At 31.5% G+C, this 13521-nt stretch overlaps 2 protein-coding genes across 6 annotated transcripts in view; one reads left to right on the top strand and one right to left on the bottom strand.

The window, feature by feature from the left end:
- Window positions 1–8122, top strand: part of LOC123680543 — a 39911-nt gene extending 31789 nt beyond the window's left edge. For 2 of the 4 annotated variants that reach the window (XM_045618484.1, XM_045618486.1), the window contains 5 exons: window positions 4014–4060; window positions 4117–4201; window positions 4609–4740; window positions 5001–5139; window positions 7221–8122. In XM_045618484.1, the coding sequence (XP_045474440.1) occupies window positions 4014–4060; window positions 4117–4201; window positions 4609–4740; window positions 5001–5139; window positions 7221–7330 (513 nt within the window). In that variant the 3' untranslated portion in view covers window positions 7331–8122. The other 2 variants (XM_045618488.1, XM_045618485.1) reach the window with 2 other exon arrangements.
- On the bottom strand, window positions 8049–13072 carry LOC123680541. Of its 2 annotated transcripts, none has more exons than XM_045618482.1 (4): window positions 12793–13072; window positions 11170–11425; window positions 9278–9551; window positions 8049–8279 (listed from the first exon to the last, which is right to left on the bottom strand). In XM_045618482.1, the coding sequence occupies exons 1-4, from the start codon at window positions 12973–12975 to the stop codon at window positions 8165–8167; spliced, it is 828 nt and encodes a 275-aa protein (XP_045474438.1). In that variant the 5' UTR covers window positions 12976–13072; the 3' UTR covers window positions 8049–8164. The 2 variants fall into 2 exon arrangements, with proteins under 2 accessions (XP_045474438.1, XP_045474439.1); XM_045618483.1 differs by having other exon boundaries at window positions 9278–9553; window positions 11175–11425.
- Between the last annotated feature and the right edge of the window lie 449 nt (window positions 13073–13521).

The raw sequence follows: 13521 nt of genomic DNA, 5'->3' as shown, positions 1-13521 counted from the left end.
ACTTATTGATTTATGTTATAACTGAATAACTTAATTCTGAAAATGTGCATCCTTGTTACTGTGTACTATTCGAATTGGACGAAGAGAATATTTAGAAATGAATTGAGAACTCCGAAGAAGTTTGCAATCAATAATTTGTGCCGATGGTTTCAGTGGATAATATTAGTTTTTTGTCGAGGAGCTTTGAATAATTGAATGATAGATAGCTCATGAAATTTATTGGAACGATGAAAGCTATAAGTATACCTACTCGAAATCAAGCATTTTATCTATTGTGCATTGCATCAAGTTAAGGATGTTTTCAACGCACTTATATCAGTGATATTCTTCAGTTAAAAATTAAATGCCATTTCTGAACTGAGTACTTCGCATAGAGAAATTGTCTTGGATGAATTGTATTTTTCATTGTGTTTCATTCAAATTGCAATTTATTTGTGAAGACATCAGTTTTGAATTGACTATATCTACACTGTGTTCCTAAATTTGAGGTACAAATGAAAATGACAGATTTCTCGAATCATTTAAAAAAAAAGTCCTGTAACATGAGTCCCCCCAAACACTTTGTTTTTGAGATACAAGTGTCAAATTTTTTTCTCATAAAACCTTTCCTTCACAACATAATTAATTTGAATTGGCCATAGATATTCCTATTTAAAATTTTCATCATGTAATATGCTAATTTTGAATGCAAATCGACAGGGTGATTTATTTTCTGGAGGGGTGCGTGATTCTTGCCTTCAGAACTTTCTATTGATGAACCGCTGGTAGTTTCAAAAAATTTAGAAAGTAACTCTAGTCCAGTACTACACTTTTGTGTTTGTTATAGTTGTATCGTATCTGCTATCATTTCGAGAAAAAAATTTCAAACAGATCTCAAGTAATCCTCAGGAAAATCCAAATTATAATAAAGATCCAGATAGTAAGCTGTAATGAATGAATAAATCATAAAGTTCATTTCTTATTTACCCACTTTAATCGAAGATTTATACAGATTTGATAAACTGTTATAATAAGCATCACTTAAACGTACGATACACTAGGAACACCCTGTATCTCGAAAACAAAGCGTTTGCGGGCTCATATCCGTGGGAATTTTTCTTCTTATTCAAAGAATCTCTCATTTTCCTTTGCAACTCTAATTCAGGAACATCCAGTATAAGGTAAGAACAACCAAATTGGTAATAAAAAAAATTATTTCCAGTAATTTGGTTCAAACTTCGTTATCAAACTTTTTCTCTCACATCACAGATATGAGTAAACGTTCCCGTCAAAAAATTTTTTCTCGATTACCCCCCCAAAAGAAAAAAAGATCTACGCCCTTGCGGTGAAGTCAGGAGCTGTTGAGCACTCGTCATTCATGCACCAATTCAGGGGCGGATACAGAGGGGGCATGGGGGCCATGGCCCCCCTCGCGGACCTTAGAACTATAAAAATGTATCCTGAAAAATCGAAAACTATTCGATAAGATCTAGAATGGTTGAAGACAGGTTCAATGTATTGGCATTAATGCATATACATAGAACCATTTGCAGCAGTCTTAATGTTGAAAATATTATACAAAGATACGCTAGTCAAAAAATAGGATACTAGAATTTGTTATTGGTTTTTTAATATTTGATCGTATGTTTTTATTAAATAGGTGTAGTGAAAAGGAATTCATTATTTTTACAATACATGGCTATGGCTTTAGTTATTTGTATCTCGCGTTGTACAGGGTGGGCAAATAAGCTAGGTAAGCGGTTATATCTCAGGATACACTCATCGTAGAGACTTGTACAAAGTGTTCAAGTGTACAAAAACACACTGGAAATTGTTTTTAAGTTCATACCTCTACATTCTGACAGTTTTGTGATGAATTGACTCAGTTAAGTTTGAGCACGTCACAAAGATGAACACTAGCAGAAAAAATACGCTATATTTTATAGTTTTTCTTAAATAAAGATGAAAATACCAGCCAAGCGGCTGAAAATGTAGTGTTTTTGGACGTGATACTGTAATAGCCAATCACGTTCAATTTTGGTTTCGTCGAATCCGTTCCGATAATTTCGATATCAAAGATCCACCACTCACTGGAAGGCCAATCAGGTCCACCGCCAGGGGCGGCATACCGGACATTTTGCCGGAGCGCCTCTACAATTTGGCACCCCGGCAGTGTCAGTCAGTTAATAAAACAAGACTTTTTGCACCTTTGAGAACTACGTCGTTTTTGTGCTATAGATTTATAATAGAGCGTCATGCTTTTAAACAATCCAGGACGTTTTGATAAATTTGACAAGGTGATTTTGAGTTTTGATACGGTTTCATATAAAATTGAAAAGATGCCTGAGAGGAATAACAGAGGCTCCTTCAATGAAAATTCAGATAAATGAGCCAAAACAGGGCGGTGAAATTTTATTTCGCCGGGGAGCTTAAATGTATGGCGGCGGCGCTGTGGCCAATTGTCGAAAATATTGATAAAAGCATGGTACCTGGTGATGAGAAGTGGATCATTTATGACAACGTCAAGTAAAAACGGTCGTGGTCGAAACGCGGTGAGCCTTCTGAAACGGCCAGGAAGGTTTTGCTGTGTGATTAGTGAGATTGGGAGGGAACCCAAATTGAATCATTTTAACTATGATAATTGATGCCTTGTTCATTATGCAAAAATAATGGTTTTCTTTTAACTACACCTTATACTTTCTTGCGCCTGAGTTGTCTTGTGATATAAATTTACATATATTTATGAAATATGTGAAATTTTTTTTTAACTTGTTTCTGTCCTACAAAAATTCTAGAAACTGAATATGATATTATTTACTGAAATCCATCTTTCTATGATACAAAAAAACACTTGACCCGGAAGGTACCAACAAAAAATTCCGCTATTTTGCTAACCTATATGAGCCGTGACTATCTATGCCCCCCCACCCCCCCCTCGAACATCGTCTGGCTCCGCCCCTGCACCAATTCCACCCTTGGAAACCTAAATGATGTATACCTATATGTATATATTATGTTCATTTTGGATAAATATTATGATTATTATTATTATATACTATCTAATGTTCAATGATGCAATTAGTGCATGATTAAACGAGCTATCAAAAGCTCCAGAATTCACGGCAATACTTTTTTTTATTTTTTGGACTATTATTTTCCAATAAAGGACCTTATTAAATTATATATTCCTCGAAGAAAATGAGACTTATTCCCCTAGCCCAGGAATAAGATTAATTAATTTTCATTTTTATTAATTTTCAAGGTGATATCAATCAATAAATCAAGGAATCAGATTTGGATTTGGAAAAATGCATATCTTAAAAAAATTACTACGTAGAATCATTATTCAATATTTGTTATTCTTGATAAATCTCTGATTCTTTTAAAATATTAATTCAACTTGGTTAATCACTGTCAGTATTTATAATTTGTTATCTTTGGGTTAATTATTATTTTATTGATTTCTAATGAATAATTCATAATTTTGCAGTTTTCATAAAAAATTAACTAATTCTACAAAACATGGGGAACTCTACTTATCAGAAGCTACACAACTGCTATAAAATGCAATACTCTTTTACGATCTCGTCTTAAATTTATGCTAGCATTGGATTTCACATAATAATGTGAAATTGGAGCCTGTAAAATTGGAAAAACATAAAAACAAATTTCTGTTTTCCAGGGATTAGTTTATCTCTATATGAAATATCTGTAATATTTTTATTCAACAGGAAGTCACTATCACTTCATAATCAATACATTGTTGAGTTTATATGCAAGGCATAATGGAAGATATCCTTATCCAACGTGAGAAATATCGTTTTATTAGGTATGTGACAAGGCAATGGTTCATAGTAAGTTTTGCAATAGTTTGAAAACATCTGCGGAAGTGATGCATCCTTTTATAATTTATATTTCAGTCGAATACCAACAAAGTCAAAAGCTCGATTACTATTGTTAGATCTCATCAAACATCTAGTATAATTTTGGTTTCCTGGAATCAACAGAAAATTGAATATATCTTTCATTTTCAGACGGATATGGCTGTGAACCATGATCCTGCAACCCCAACTATATCACCGTAAGTATAGTGTATTTGATAGTTGTACTCCTTATTATATTCCTCATTTCATTCAGTTTCAGCAAAATGAAAAAATTCTACACCAAGTATTTCCCAGCTGAACCCGAAACTTTCGGAGCTCGTTTCTCAATTTTAGCACTGGTATGTATTAGTCTTTACAAATTATATCCATAGAATGTTTTGAAAATAACAAAAAAATTAAATTTCAAACTGAGATAATTACGGAACCTCCTATTTGTATTTTCCCCATCAACCAATTCAACTTAGACATTCAACATCCAAACCTATCTTGCAAATTTCATGTTTCTAAGTATTTCAAATAAAAAGTTATCGTATGTACGCAGGGCCGTCGCTAGTCACTTTTCATTGAGACATTATTGAAAATAATCTTCTATAGATAGGAGAAATTAATGAACCAATATGTAAAATTCCCAGGGCTTTAGATTCATATCCACCTTTCTACGTTCCAAATGGATGTCAAAGAGAAAAATTGGAAAAAATGTACGAATATTGATGGGTTATATGTTCTCAATATATAATTTTTGCAGATCATCTCTATGTTCGCCCTACAAATACTTTTCTTCTTCATCATTTGGTTCAACGATGGAATGATTTTCATGCATACTTTCTATGTGATTATTGCTTCAGTCCATTATGGACTTTATTACGGACTATCAACAGTAAGTAATCGAAATATAATTCAGTCTACAAGTTTTTTTTTGCTTTTTGGTTATCAAAAAAAAATTGATCATGACGAACCTAATAGCGGCAGTCGAAATCCTAACCTGCAAATTGCAAGTTTCTAGGTTTTTCTGTAAATTTCGTTCATTGTACATTCGTTCATAAATAATCGAAAAATTAAAAATATACAAATTTAATTATATACAATTAAAAGTATTATGTTCACCAAACTATAAAAATTGATTTGTCATATTTTCAGGGCAAACTGAGACTGATAACACCATGGTTAGTTTGGAAAATGACTGAAATAATATTCACTATTGCACTCATCTTCAAAGGAACTCTGTCCCACAGTAGATATTCAATCCCCAACACTATCCTAGCATTTTTGATAGTAGGTAAGTAGCTTTTCATTTGACACACCATTTTGTTACTGAGTTGGAAAATTTTTAAATAATGCTTTATTATTAACTGATTGATAAAATAAGTCCGTCAAGCATCAGCAACTTTTCAAGTGACTGAAAAATTTAAAAAATATATATTCCAAGCCATTCGCACAAGCCTACATGTTCAATATAATGTTATTTAGATACATATGGTAAAAAGTCAATGAAAAATTGTCAACCCCTTTTTGTGATGTTAGGTATCTGCGGATCTGCCAGAAGACACTTACTTTGTCATAGGAATAGTAATTTATAAATTATAACCCACCTCTCATCAAGCTGAAATTTAAGGGGATTTTCTTTTGATAGTATAAAAAAATGAATAATAACGTGAATTAAGATGATTTTGAGCGCTCGTCATTAATACGCCAATTGCACTCTTGGAGAAAATATAACTGTATATAGGTTTATATGTGGTCTCTAAGGGTGGGATTGGTGAATGCGTGAAGGTACTCTGAGAAACTCATTATTTTACATTCATTGTTTTTTCGTTATTCATCTTTTATTTTCTATTGTTCTGACGCCTCTATTGGCACGAAATTTTGTAGAAAGCTTCAATGAATTGTTGGCCAGGCTGAATTATTGCATCAAATGATCTTTTAAATTGATACCATTTTCAAAATAAAAATGAAATTTAAAAAGAAGAATTACCTACATTGAAATATTCAATAAAATATGTTGTAAAAACTGAAAAAATTTTTTGCACAAACGTTGAACATTTATAGAAAATCGAAGTTTCAAAAAGTACACAATTGTGTACCTTTATGAGTAAATTTTCATCACACAAGAAATTGAGATTTTATACATTGGGATTTCTGTCAGTACAATGAAAATTTGCTTGAATAGTACCTACTTTTTAAGTGATCGATAATAATTTTGTTTAGATATTTTTTCATCCCTGTAGAAAATAATTGAATGAACTGCTAGCTGTTAGGCTAAAACGTTTTTTAATCGAATGAATTTCTTGATGCTCATTTCTAAAATTTCAACTTCTGTAAAAGAAGAAAAATTTCACTCGATATATTCAGAAATATAAAAATATATTTCAATTATTTAAAACTTACAGTTTGAATTGAGATCAAATTAATCAGATCTTCATCAAAGAAAATTCAAGACAAATATTGAATAAAATACTCAATTCTTCAATGATTTGATCAATTTGAGATATTGCATGGTGTTTTATAAACAAGCTTTGTACAGCATTTTTTGTTTATTTGCTTTATCAGAACAATAGAAAATTTAAGCAGAATATTGAAAAACTTAATATTTCATTGATTCATGCCCAAAATAAATTCCAGTTATTTATCGAAAATTATTTACAAAAATTAATTTCGCAGAAGTATGCATTCTAAGCAAGTTTGGATATGACACACTCTATAAAATCAGAAATAAAAAATAAAATCAGAATAAAAACAGAATAATTCAGTAACAAAAGGTCCGACTGGTTTGAAATTTAGTTCAGATAAGGAAACGATTAGAGCGGTCGCTCCAATCACTTGAATTCTGATGGTAACCTATTCTCAGAGCTACAAAAATACAGGAATCTATAACACAAATAATAGAAACTTCATATTTAAGAGTACGGAGGAAACAAAATTCAATATATCAATGCTACGAAAACGAATTTAAGATTTATTATGAAGTACAACCAACTACGTCACTTGAAATTAATTGAGTTACATTCCAAATCTCACCAAACCCTTTGAATTTAGTTACCAAGAAAAAATAGGTATATTATAACTAGAAATTAAAATAAGATTCATTTGATGTCCATTGAAAAGTCGATAATCTCTATTATCAAATATACTATACTGATTTATCGCAGAAGTAAAATTATTAATTTCATGAATTATTTCAACAATTAGTCATTAATTTCCTGATGCAGGCTCTGTTTTTCAAATTGTAACATTATTATCTTCTAAGTTAATAGTTGATTTGTGACAGATGACATGATCATTCGCCCTCTCTTAAAAGGCAATTATTCACCTTAAGTATTTCATTGTTGTGTTATTTATTCAATTGTTGTTTGTTCACAGTGACTGATGTCCTTATGATGTTTGTTTTATTCAAAAATCAAGTTCAGGCTTCAGATGTGAGAAATTTCGAAGGTGACAGTGATTCTAAAAAGACGACACCAGAAGCTTGAAAAATTCCTTGTTGAGAATCATTGATACGATATTTTTAATGATATAGTTTAAAATGACGATTTTGCTAATTTAATTATCATATCTTTGAGGAAACTTCCTATGAAATTAGGGACGAAAAGTTGGTATTTAAAATGTATTTTTTTTTATTTGTTGTTAATGTATTCTTAATGATTATTTGTTATATATTACACATAAAAAAAATTTCCATATTTCATTGGAACAAAATCGAATAAGAAGAGAAGTAAATAACTTGAATAAATGTATAAGGTAAATAACAAATAAGTAATTATAAGAACAATATGATTATAGAATATTTGTTTAATTTTTTTTTTTCAATTTGGTTATCAAATCAATACATAATATAGTAACACTTTATTAATGTTCCAACTTTCAAGATATAAGTATTCTGATAACGATAATTTCATGATAAGTACCTACCTACTTATTTTAGGTATTAATAGAGAAGGAGGTGAATTTCTCAGTTTTTGTCTGTGATTAAGGATTTATACCTTTTTACTAGTATTAGAATTATAGAATCTTTGTCTTCGTTTATGATGTTCTGTTTCATCTGATGAAATCCTCTATGTTGAAATATGGTTACCTATATTCTATTGAATCAAAATGATTTTGTTATAAAAATTTAAATGGAGAATATTTCATGTTATTACTTATCAGAAAATGAAAAAACATGTTTGTACTCTAGTAAAATCAAGATGATTCTTTATTATCACTTTAATTAGAAAATATATCATGATATAATTAATTTAATAAATAAATAAATTAAAATTCGATCACACTTCGATAAGACTATAAATTGATTTATTTTTCATTACTTAATTCTGATGTGGCTGTGGGAGAAAATTAGCTGAGGTAGGTGTCTCCACTGAATCATCTTCATCGTTGGATCTAAATCTCTTTGCCAAGTTCACAAGTCGGCCAAAATTGAATCTGCAATAATAAGAAATTTATGGTCATCCATAATAAGTGATCCAAAAGTGCAGGAATCATCTCTACCGTTTTGAAAATAAATTATTTCATGGAAACCCAACTGTTTAAAAAAAAAAGCATTTTCAAAATAAGTGAAATTTTATTATACATTAGTTTTAATGGAAGTTGAAGAAAAGGCTTGATATAGTAGTAGTCCTCTTCACCTTCTTTAAAGTGTACAAAGACTGAAGAGTATGAAGTTCTCAAATTACTAAATAAATAAAAAATATTGAATATCAACTATTCTATTTCATATTAATCAAAGATCAGTTGAGTTCGTTATGTAACATTATGTTTGCCAAATAGCTTATGTATTCTTTTGATACTTCCTCACCAACAATATTCGAAAGAATTAGATTAGCCTACATTTTGAGCAAAATCTTCCATGCAGAATTTTCAACCATTCACCTGAATTTATGAAATGTTATATGTGGGAGGACTATAATATGTATACTGTATGAAATACTTTAATCTGAATCCTGGTTGGTAATGTTTACACCTGTTTTATTTTCATGATGAGATTTTTGATGGCGCTTCAGTAAATGACCGACTGAATTTGCTCCATCAGTTCTGGTCTAAATTATCCGTTTTATTTTCATGACGAGCTTTTTGATGGCGCTTCAGTAAATGACCGACTGAATTTGCTCCGTCAGTTCTGGTCTAAATTATCCACTCACCTTGTTTTATTCTACTTTGGTTCATCTGTTTTATTGGCCAGTTTAATAAGTTTAAATAGTTATGTTATTATTATTTTTATTAGGTATATATTATCATTGTTGTAGTTGTTCTCGTCTTATATTCATGTGTTCATAGGTATGTCACGTACAGGTCTGACCTTTAGTTACTTCTTTCTTGGTTTATTTATTATCTTTACAGATACATTATATTAAAGAAGATTATTGTAATTTTTAATGAATAAACCGAGGAATAAACTTATTTTTATTATTATTATTACTTACGGTAAAGGACTTTGAGGCTTTCTCACTCTGCGGCACCTTCCTCTTTTGTCTTTAGTGAACCCTGTTGTGCATTTTCTATCGCTAGCTTTTACTGCAAAATCTTTATCGCCACTTTGTTCCTTCTTCTCATTTAAATTATGTAAATCACGTAGAGATTGAATTACTTGAACTTGAATTTGTCCGGGAATGTCATAAGCAGCTGGAGACCCTAAAGATTCTTTCGTCGTCCCTTCTGGTTTTCCTGTACTAGAAGGCTGATCTTTAGTGGGAGAATCTGTGAAAAATTATAAAATTGATGATTATGCAGACATAGTCAATCAAGCTATTATTATAGGTAATATGATTGATATTATTATTCATTTTCAATTGTAACTTTTGTGAAGTAGGTATACAAGGGGTTAGTTGGTAAGTTCAGTAATGTTTTTTTAAACTATAAGGCACTGACGAGGATAAATTGTATTATTGAATACAAAAATTCCGAAACGTACGTCAGTTTATATCAATTTAGTTATTCAATTTGATAACCGTTTACTCAATTCGTAAAATTTCAGTAATTTTGAATTTTTTTTGGTTGGTCATTAATTTTGTCATTTTTAGAATTGGAATTGTATTCCAAGACGAAAATGAACCGAATATATCATGAAGATATATTATTGTGAAGGGAATGATCAGAAAGTTATCAATTTTTCGATATTTATATTGATTTATCTTTATCAAGTAGACTCAATAAACTTTTATAATTATATGTATGTAGTGTGAAATTGAAAATGTACCACACTTAATAATATCTAGGCCCAAATGAAAAATCAGCAAAAAGCAAAAAGAAGTAAACTTTGGTTCATACTGTTGGTTTCAATCAATTTTTGTCGACCCTGTGAGCGTGATGACAGCAACCTTTAAAATCTTAACGGAAAGAGGGTTGAATGACTCCTTGTTTTGAAAGTAATTTGATTGCCTTTTCAAAAATTTGAACTTCGAACTATTTTGTTAGTATTCCAAAAAATTTTAAAAAAGATATAAAGGGTGTTTTGTTAGAGCTATAGAACTTTAAATTGCAATTAAACAACGATGGATTATTCGATTGACATGAATTTCATTTATCCGCAAGATAATCTTGTGGCATTACATTTTAAATATGATTTCTGGCATATGACCGGCTGGCTCGGATGTAGTCCAATCTGGACGTCCAATTTTCGATGACTTTTTCCAACATTTGTGGCCGTATATCGGCAATAACACGGCGAATGTTGTCTTCCAAATGGTCAAGGGTTTGTGACTTATCCGCATAGACCAATGACTTTACATAGCCCCACAGAAAGTAGTCTAGCGGTGTTAAATCACAAGATCTTGGAGGCCAATTCACAGGTCCAAAACGTGAAATTAGGCGGTCACCAAACGTGTCTTTCAATGAATCGATTGTGGCACGAGCTGTGTGACATGTTGCGCCGTCTTGGTGGAACCACAGCTCCTGGACATCATGGTTGTTCCATTCAGGAATGAAAAAGTTAGTAATCATGACTCTATACCGATCACTATTGACTGTAACATTCTGGCCATTATCGTTTTTGAAGACGTACGGACCAATGATTCCACCAGCCCATAGAGCGCACCAAACAGTCAGTTTTTCTGGATGTAACGGTGTTTCGACATACACTTGAGGATTAGCTTCACTCCAAATGCGGCAGTTTTGTTTGTTGACGTAGCCATTCAACCAGAAGTGCGAAAAAAGGTTTTTTCGAAAAAAACGTTCTCATTTTCGATTCTGCAAGTACGTAGTATCATAAACACTAATCTAACCACTTATTTCATTATCTATGAAATGTTTTTTTTTAATATTCGAATAATCTGTATCTAAATAAAGATTGTCATAATAATTCATGAAAATTTTTTACCTGATGATGATGGTTTTTGTTCCTCTGGTTTCTGTTCCTCTGGTTTCACTTCCTCTAAAGAACTAAGAGGTTTTTCAGTGGAAGAAACTGAATTATTCGTTTCCGCATCACTGGGTTTCAAAGTAGTACTAAGTTTCGTACTGGTGAATTCTGCTTCTAATGGCGGTTTGTACGTGCTAGTAGAAATGTCCTGTGTTGGTTTTGATGAGGAAGGTTTCACGGTAAAATCAGCATAATCGTAATTGTAGTCATAATCCTATATAGAAAAAGTCATTTAATTCTATAAAAATAATCATGAATGAAATAATCTAATAAATGTAAATGAAAGAATAAAACCACTACTATTTATATAAATACCCAGAAACACGGGTCTGAGTTTACTTTCCACGCATACAGTTTCAAAGGGATAGGATTACTCAAATTCCATACTAATAATATCAATTAAAGATAAGACAAATCAGAGAAATCATCATAAATATTCGGAAACATCTTGACAAAATGAAATGGAAACCACGTAAAAAATAGAAACATAGTCTCTTAATTTTCTTAAGGAGTTCGAGATTAACCTTTATAGCCATGAAATTTGTTGAAAAGTATTAGAGATAAATTATGACAAATGGGGTATTTCGAAATCAGAATTTCATGGAGTTTATGAGTATAATATAGAAATTGAACATTCTCATTTGAAAAACCAGGGTAGTATCATGTTTCGCCACTTTCGAACCCGCTGTAGAGTCAAAAACAATTCAAGCTTACGCGTTGAGTACTGTCGATTCCGTCAAAATTTGAATCATTCTTCAAGCCAAAAATTCCCGCGAGTTATCGACCGATCGAGTACTATTGACTCACCTTGTATATCATCGATAAGTATCTACCTATATACCTACAAACGCTTATTCTCCAAAGTACTTCAAATTCTTGTATTAGTATAATACACCGGGGCAATATCTCAGTTTATTTGACAAGTTAATAAGACAATAAAAAAAATTTCTCTGAATGACATCAAAGAACCTTCCAAATGATGTATAAAAAAGGTTCCTACATTTGACGCCCTGTGGCAGCTATCCTTCACTTTTATTTTCAAATGGCACCCCCTGTATATTGTAAATGAAAATTGCGTGTCATTCTATTTGGAATACAACGGTAGCACATACTTGGTATTTTATCAGTAATAACAAAAACATTAACATTTTGTGAAGTATGAATGGCAACCAAAATACCTACTATGCGTTTCAAAAAACGAAGAAACATTAAAAGCATGTGATCAAAATCATTTATTATTTTATTATTATTATTTTGTTGTTGTTATTAATGAAAAAACCAAGTATGTGCTATCGTTATATTCCAAATAGAATGACACGCAATTTTCAATGACAATAATATACGAGGGGTGCCATTTGAAAATAAAAAGATAGGGGTACCTACCACAGGGCTGTCAAATGTAAGAAACTTTTTTATGCATCATGAGGAAGGTACTTTGATGTTATTCAAAGCATTTTTTTTAATATCTTGTCAAATAATTGCCTGTATACGATAACTTGGTACACCTGGTTTAAGTATTAAATAACAATTATAGAAAACATCGTAAATTGATTTCTTCGACTATTATTTCAACTCACTTACCCCTATACCCCCAAGAGATTCTTCTCCAAGCAAAGCAATGATCTGAAAATCTTTCAGATGTACTTGTATATTATAATCACCATGCTGTTTTTGGTCGTAGACTAACTGTGGTCCTTTACTTTTAGATCTTGGCGCGGCATTTGAAAACGCCACAAATCCAACTAGAATCACTGTCAATAACATTTCAAAATACTATGTGAATACTTCCACTCGCATCTACGTGATTCTTAAGAATGATGATGGAGGCGCCTTCTCACTGAATCGCAATTTCAGAATCTGAAGAAGTCTGGTTATTGACCAGAGACGACCCAGCTTGGGTCACCTGTATCCATTTCAAACAGTAACGGATTTAGATGGGTGCCGGTTTCTATTTAGTTCAGGTTTTTGAATTGATAGGTATTAAAAAAGTTTCCATCGAAAAACGTCTTCACATATTCGATCTTGCTGTTCCTTCATGTTAATGATCGATATCTTCTGAATGAGAATGGTGATTAACAAGGGCGTAATATCATATCTATCATGTCAGAAAAAGAGAGTTTGAACCAAATTACTCGAAACAATTTTTTTTATTACCAATTCGATTGTTCTTATCTAATACAGGGTGTTTCTGAATTGGAGTTACGAAGGAAAATGAGAGATTCCTTGGATAATTTCGAAAATAAAATGGCAAACGCAAACGCTTTGTTTTCGAGATACGTGTTGTTTCTTGTAGTCCTACTTTTTTGTGAT

This window comes from Harmonia axyridis, chromosome 5 (assembly GCF_914767665.1).
Source record: "Harmonia axyridis chromosome 5, icHarAxyr1.1, whole genome shotgun sequence".
NCBI lineage: Eukaryota > Metazoa > Arthropoda > Insecta > Coleoptera > Coccinellidae > Harmonia > Harmonia axyridis.
The sequence above is the reverse complement of the archived record's forward strand: the minus strand, read 5'-3'. Positions and strand labels throughout refer to the sequence as shown.

Coding starts and splice junctions, on each gene's coding strand:
- LOC123680541 (XM_045618482.1), bottom strand. CDS start 12,975: ATGTTATTGACAGTGATTCTAGTTGGATTTGTGGCGTTTTCAAATGCC. Junction 9,552..11,169: donor ACAAAAACCATCATCATCAG/GTAAAAAATTTT, acceptor AATTTTTCACAG/ATTCTCCCACTAAAGATCAG. Junction 8,280..9,277: donor AAGCCTCAAAGTCCTTTACC/GTAAGTAATAAT, acceptor TTATTATTGCAG/ATTCAATTTTGGCCGACTTG.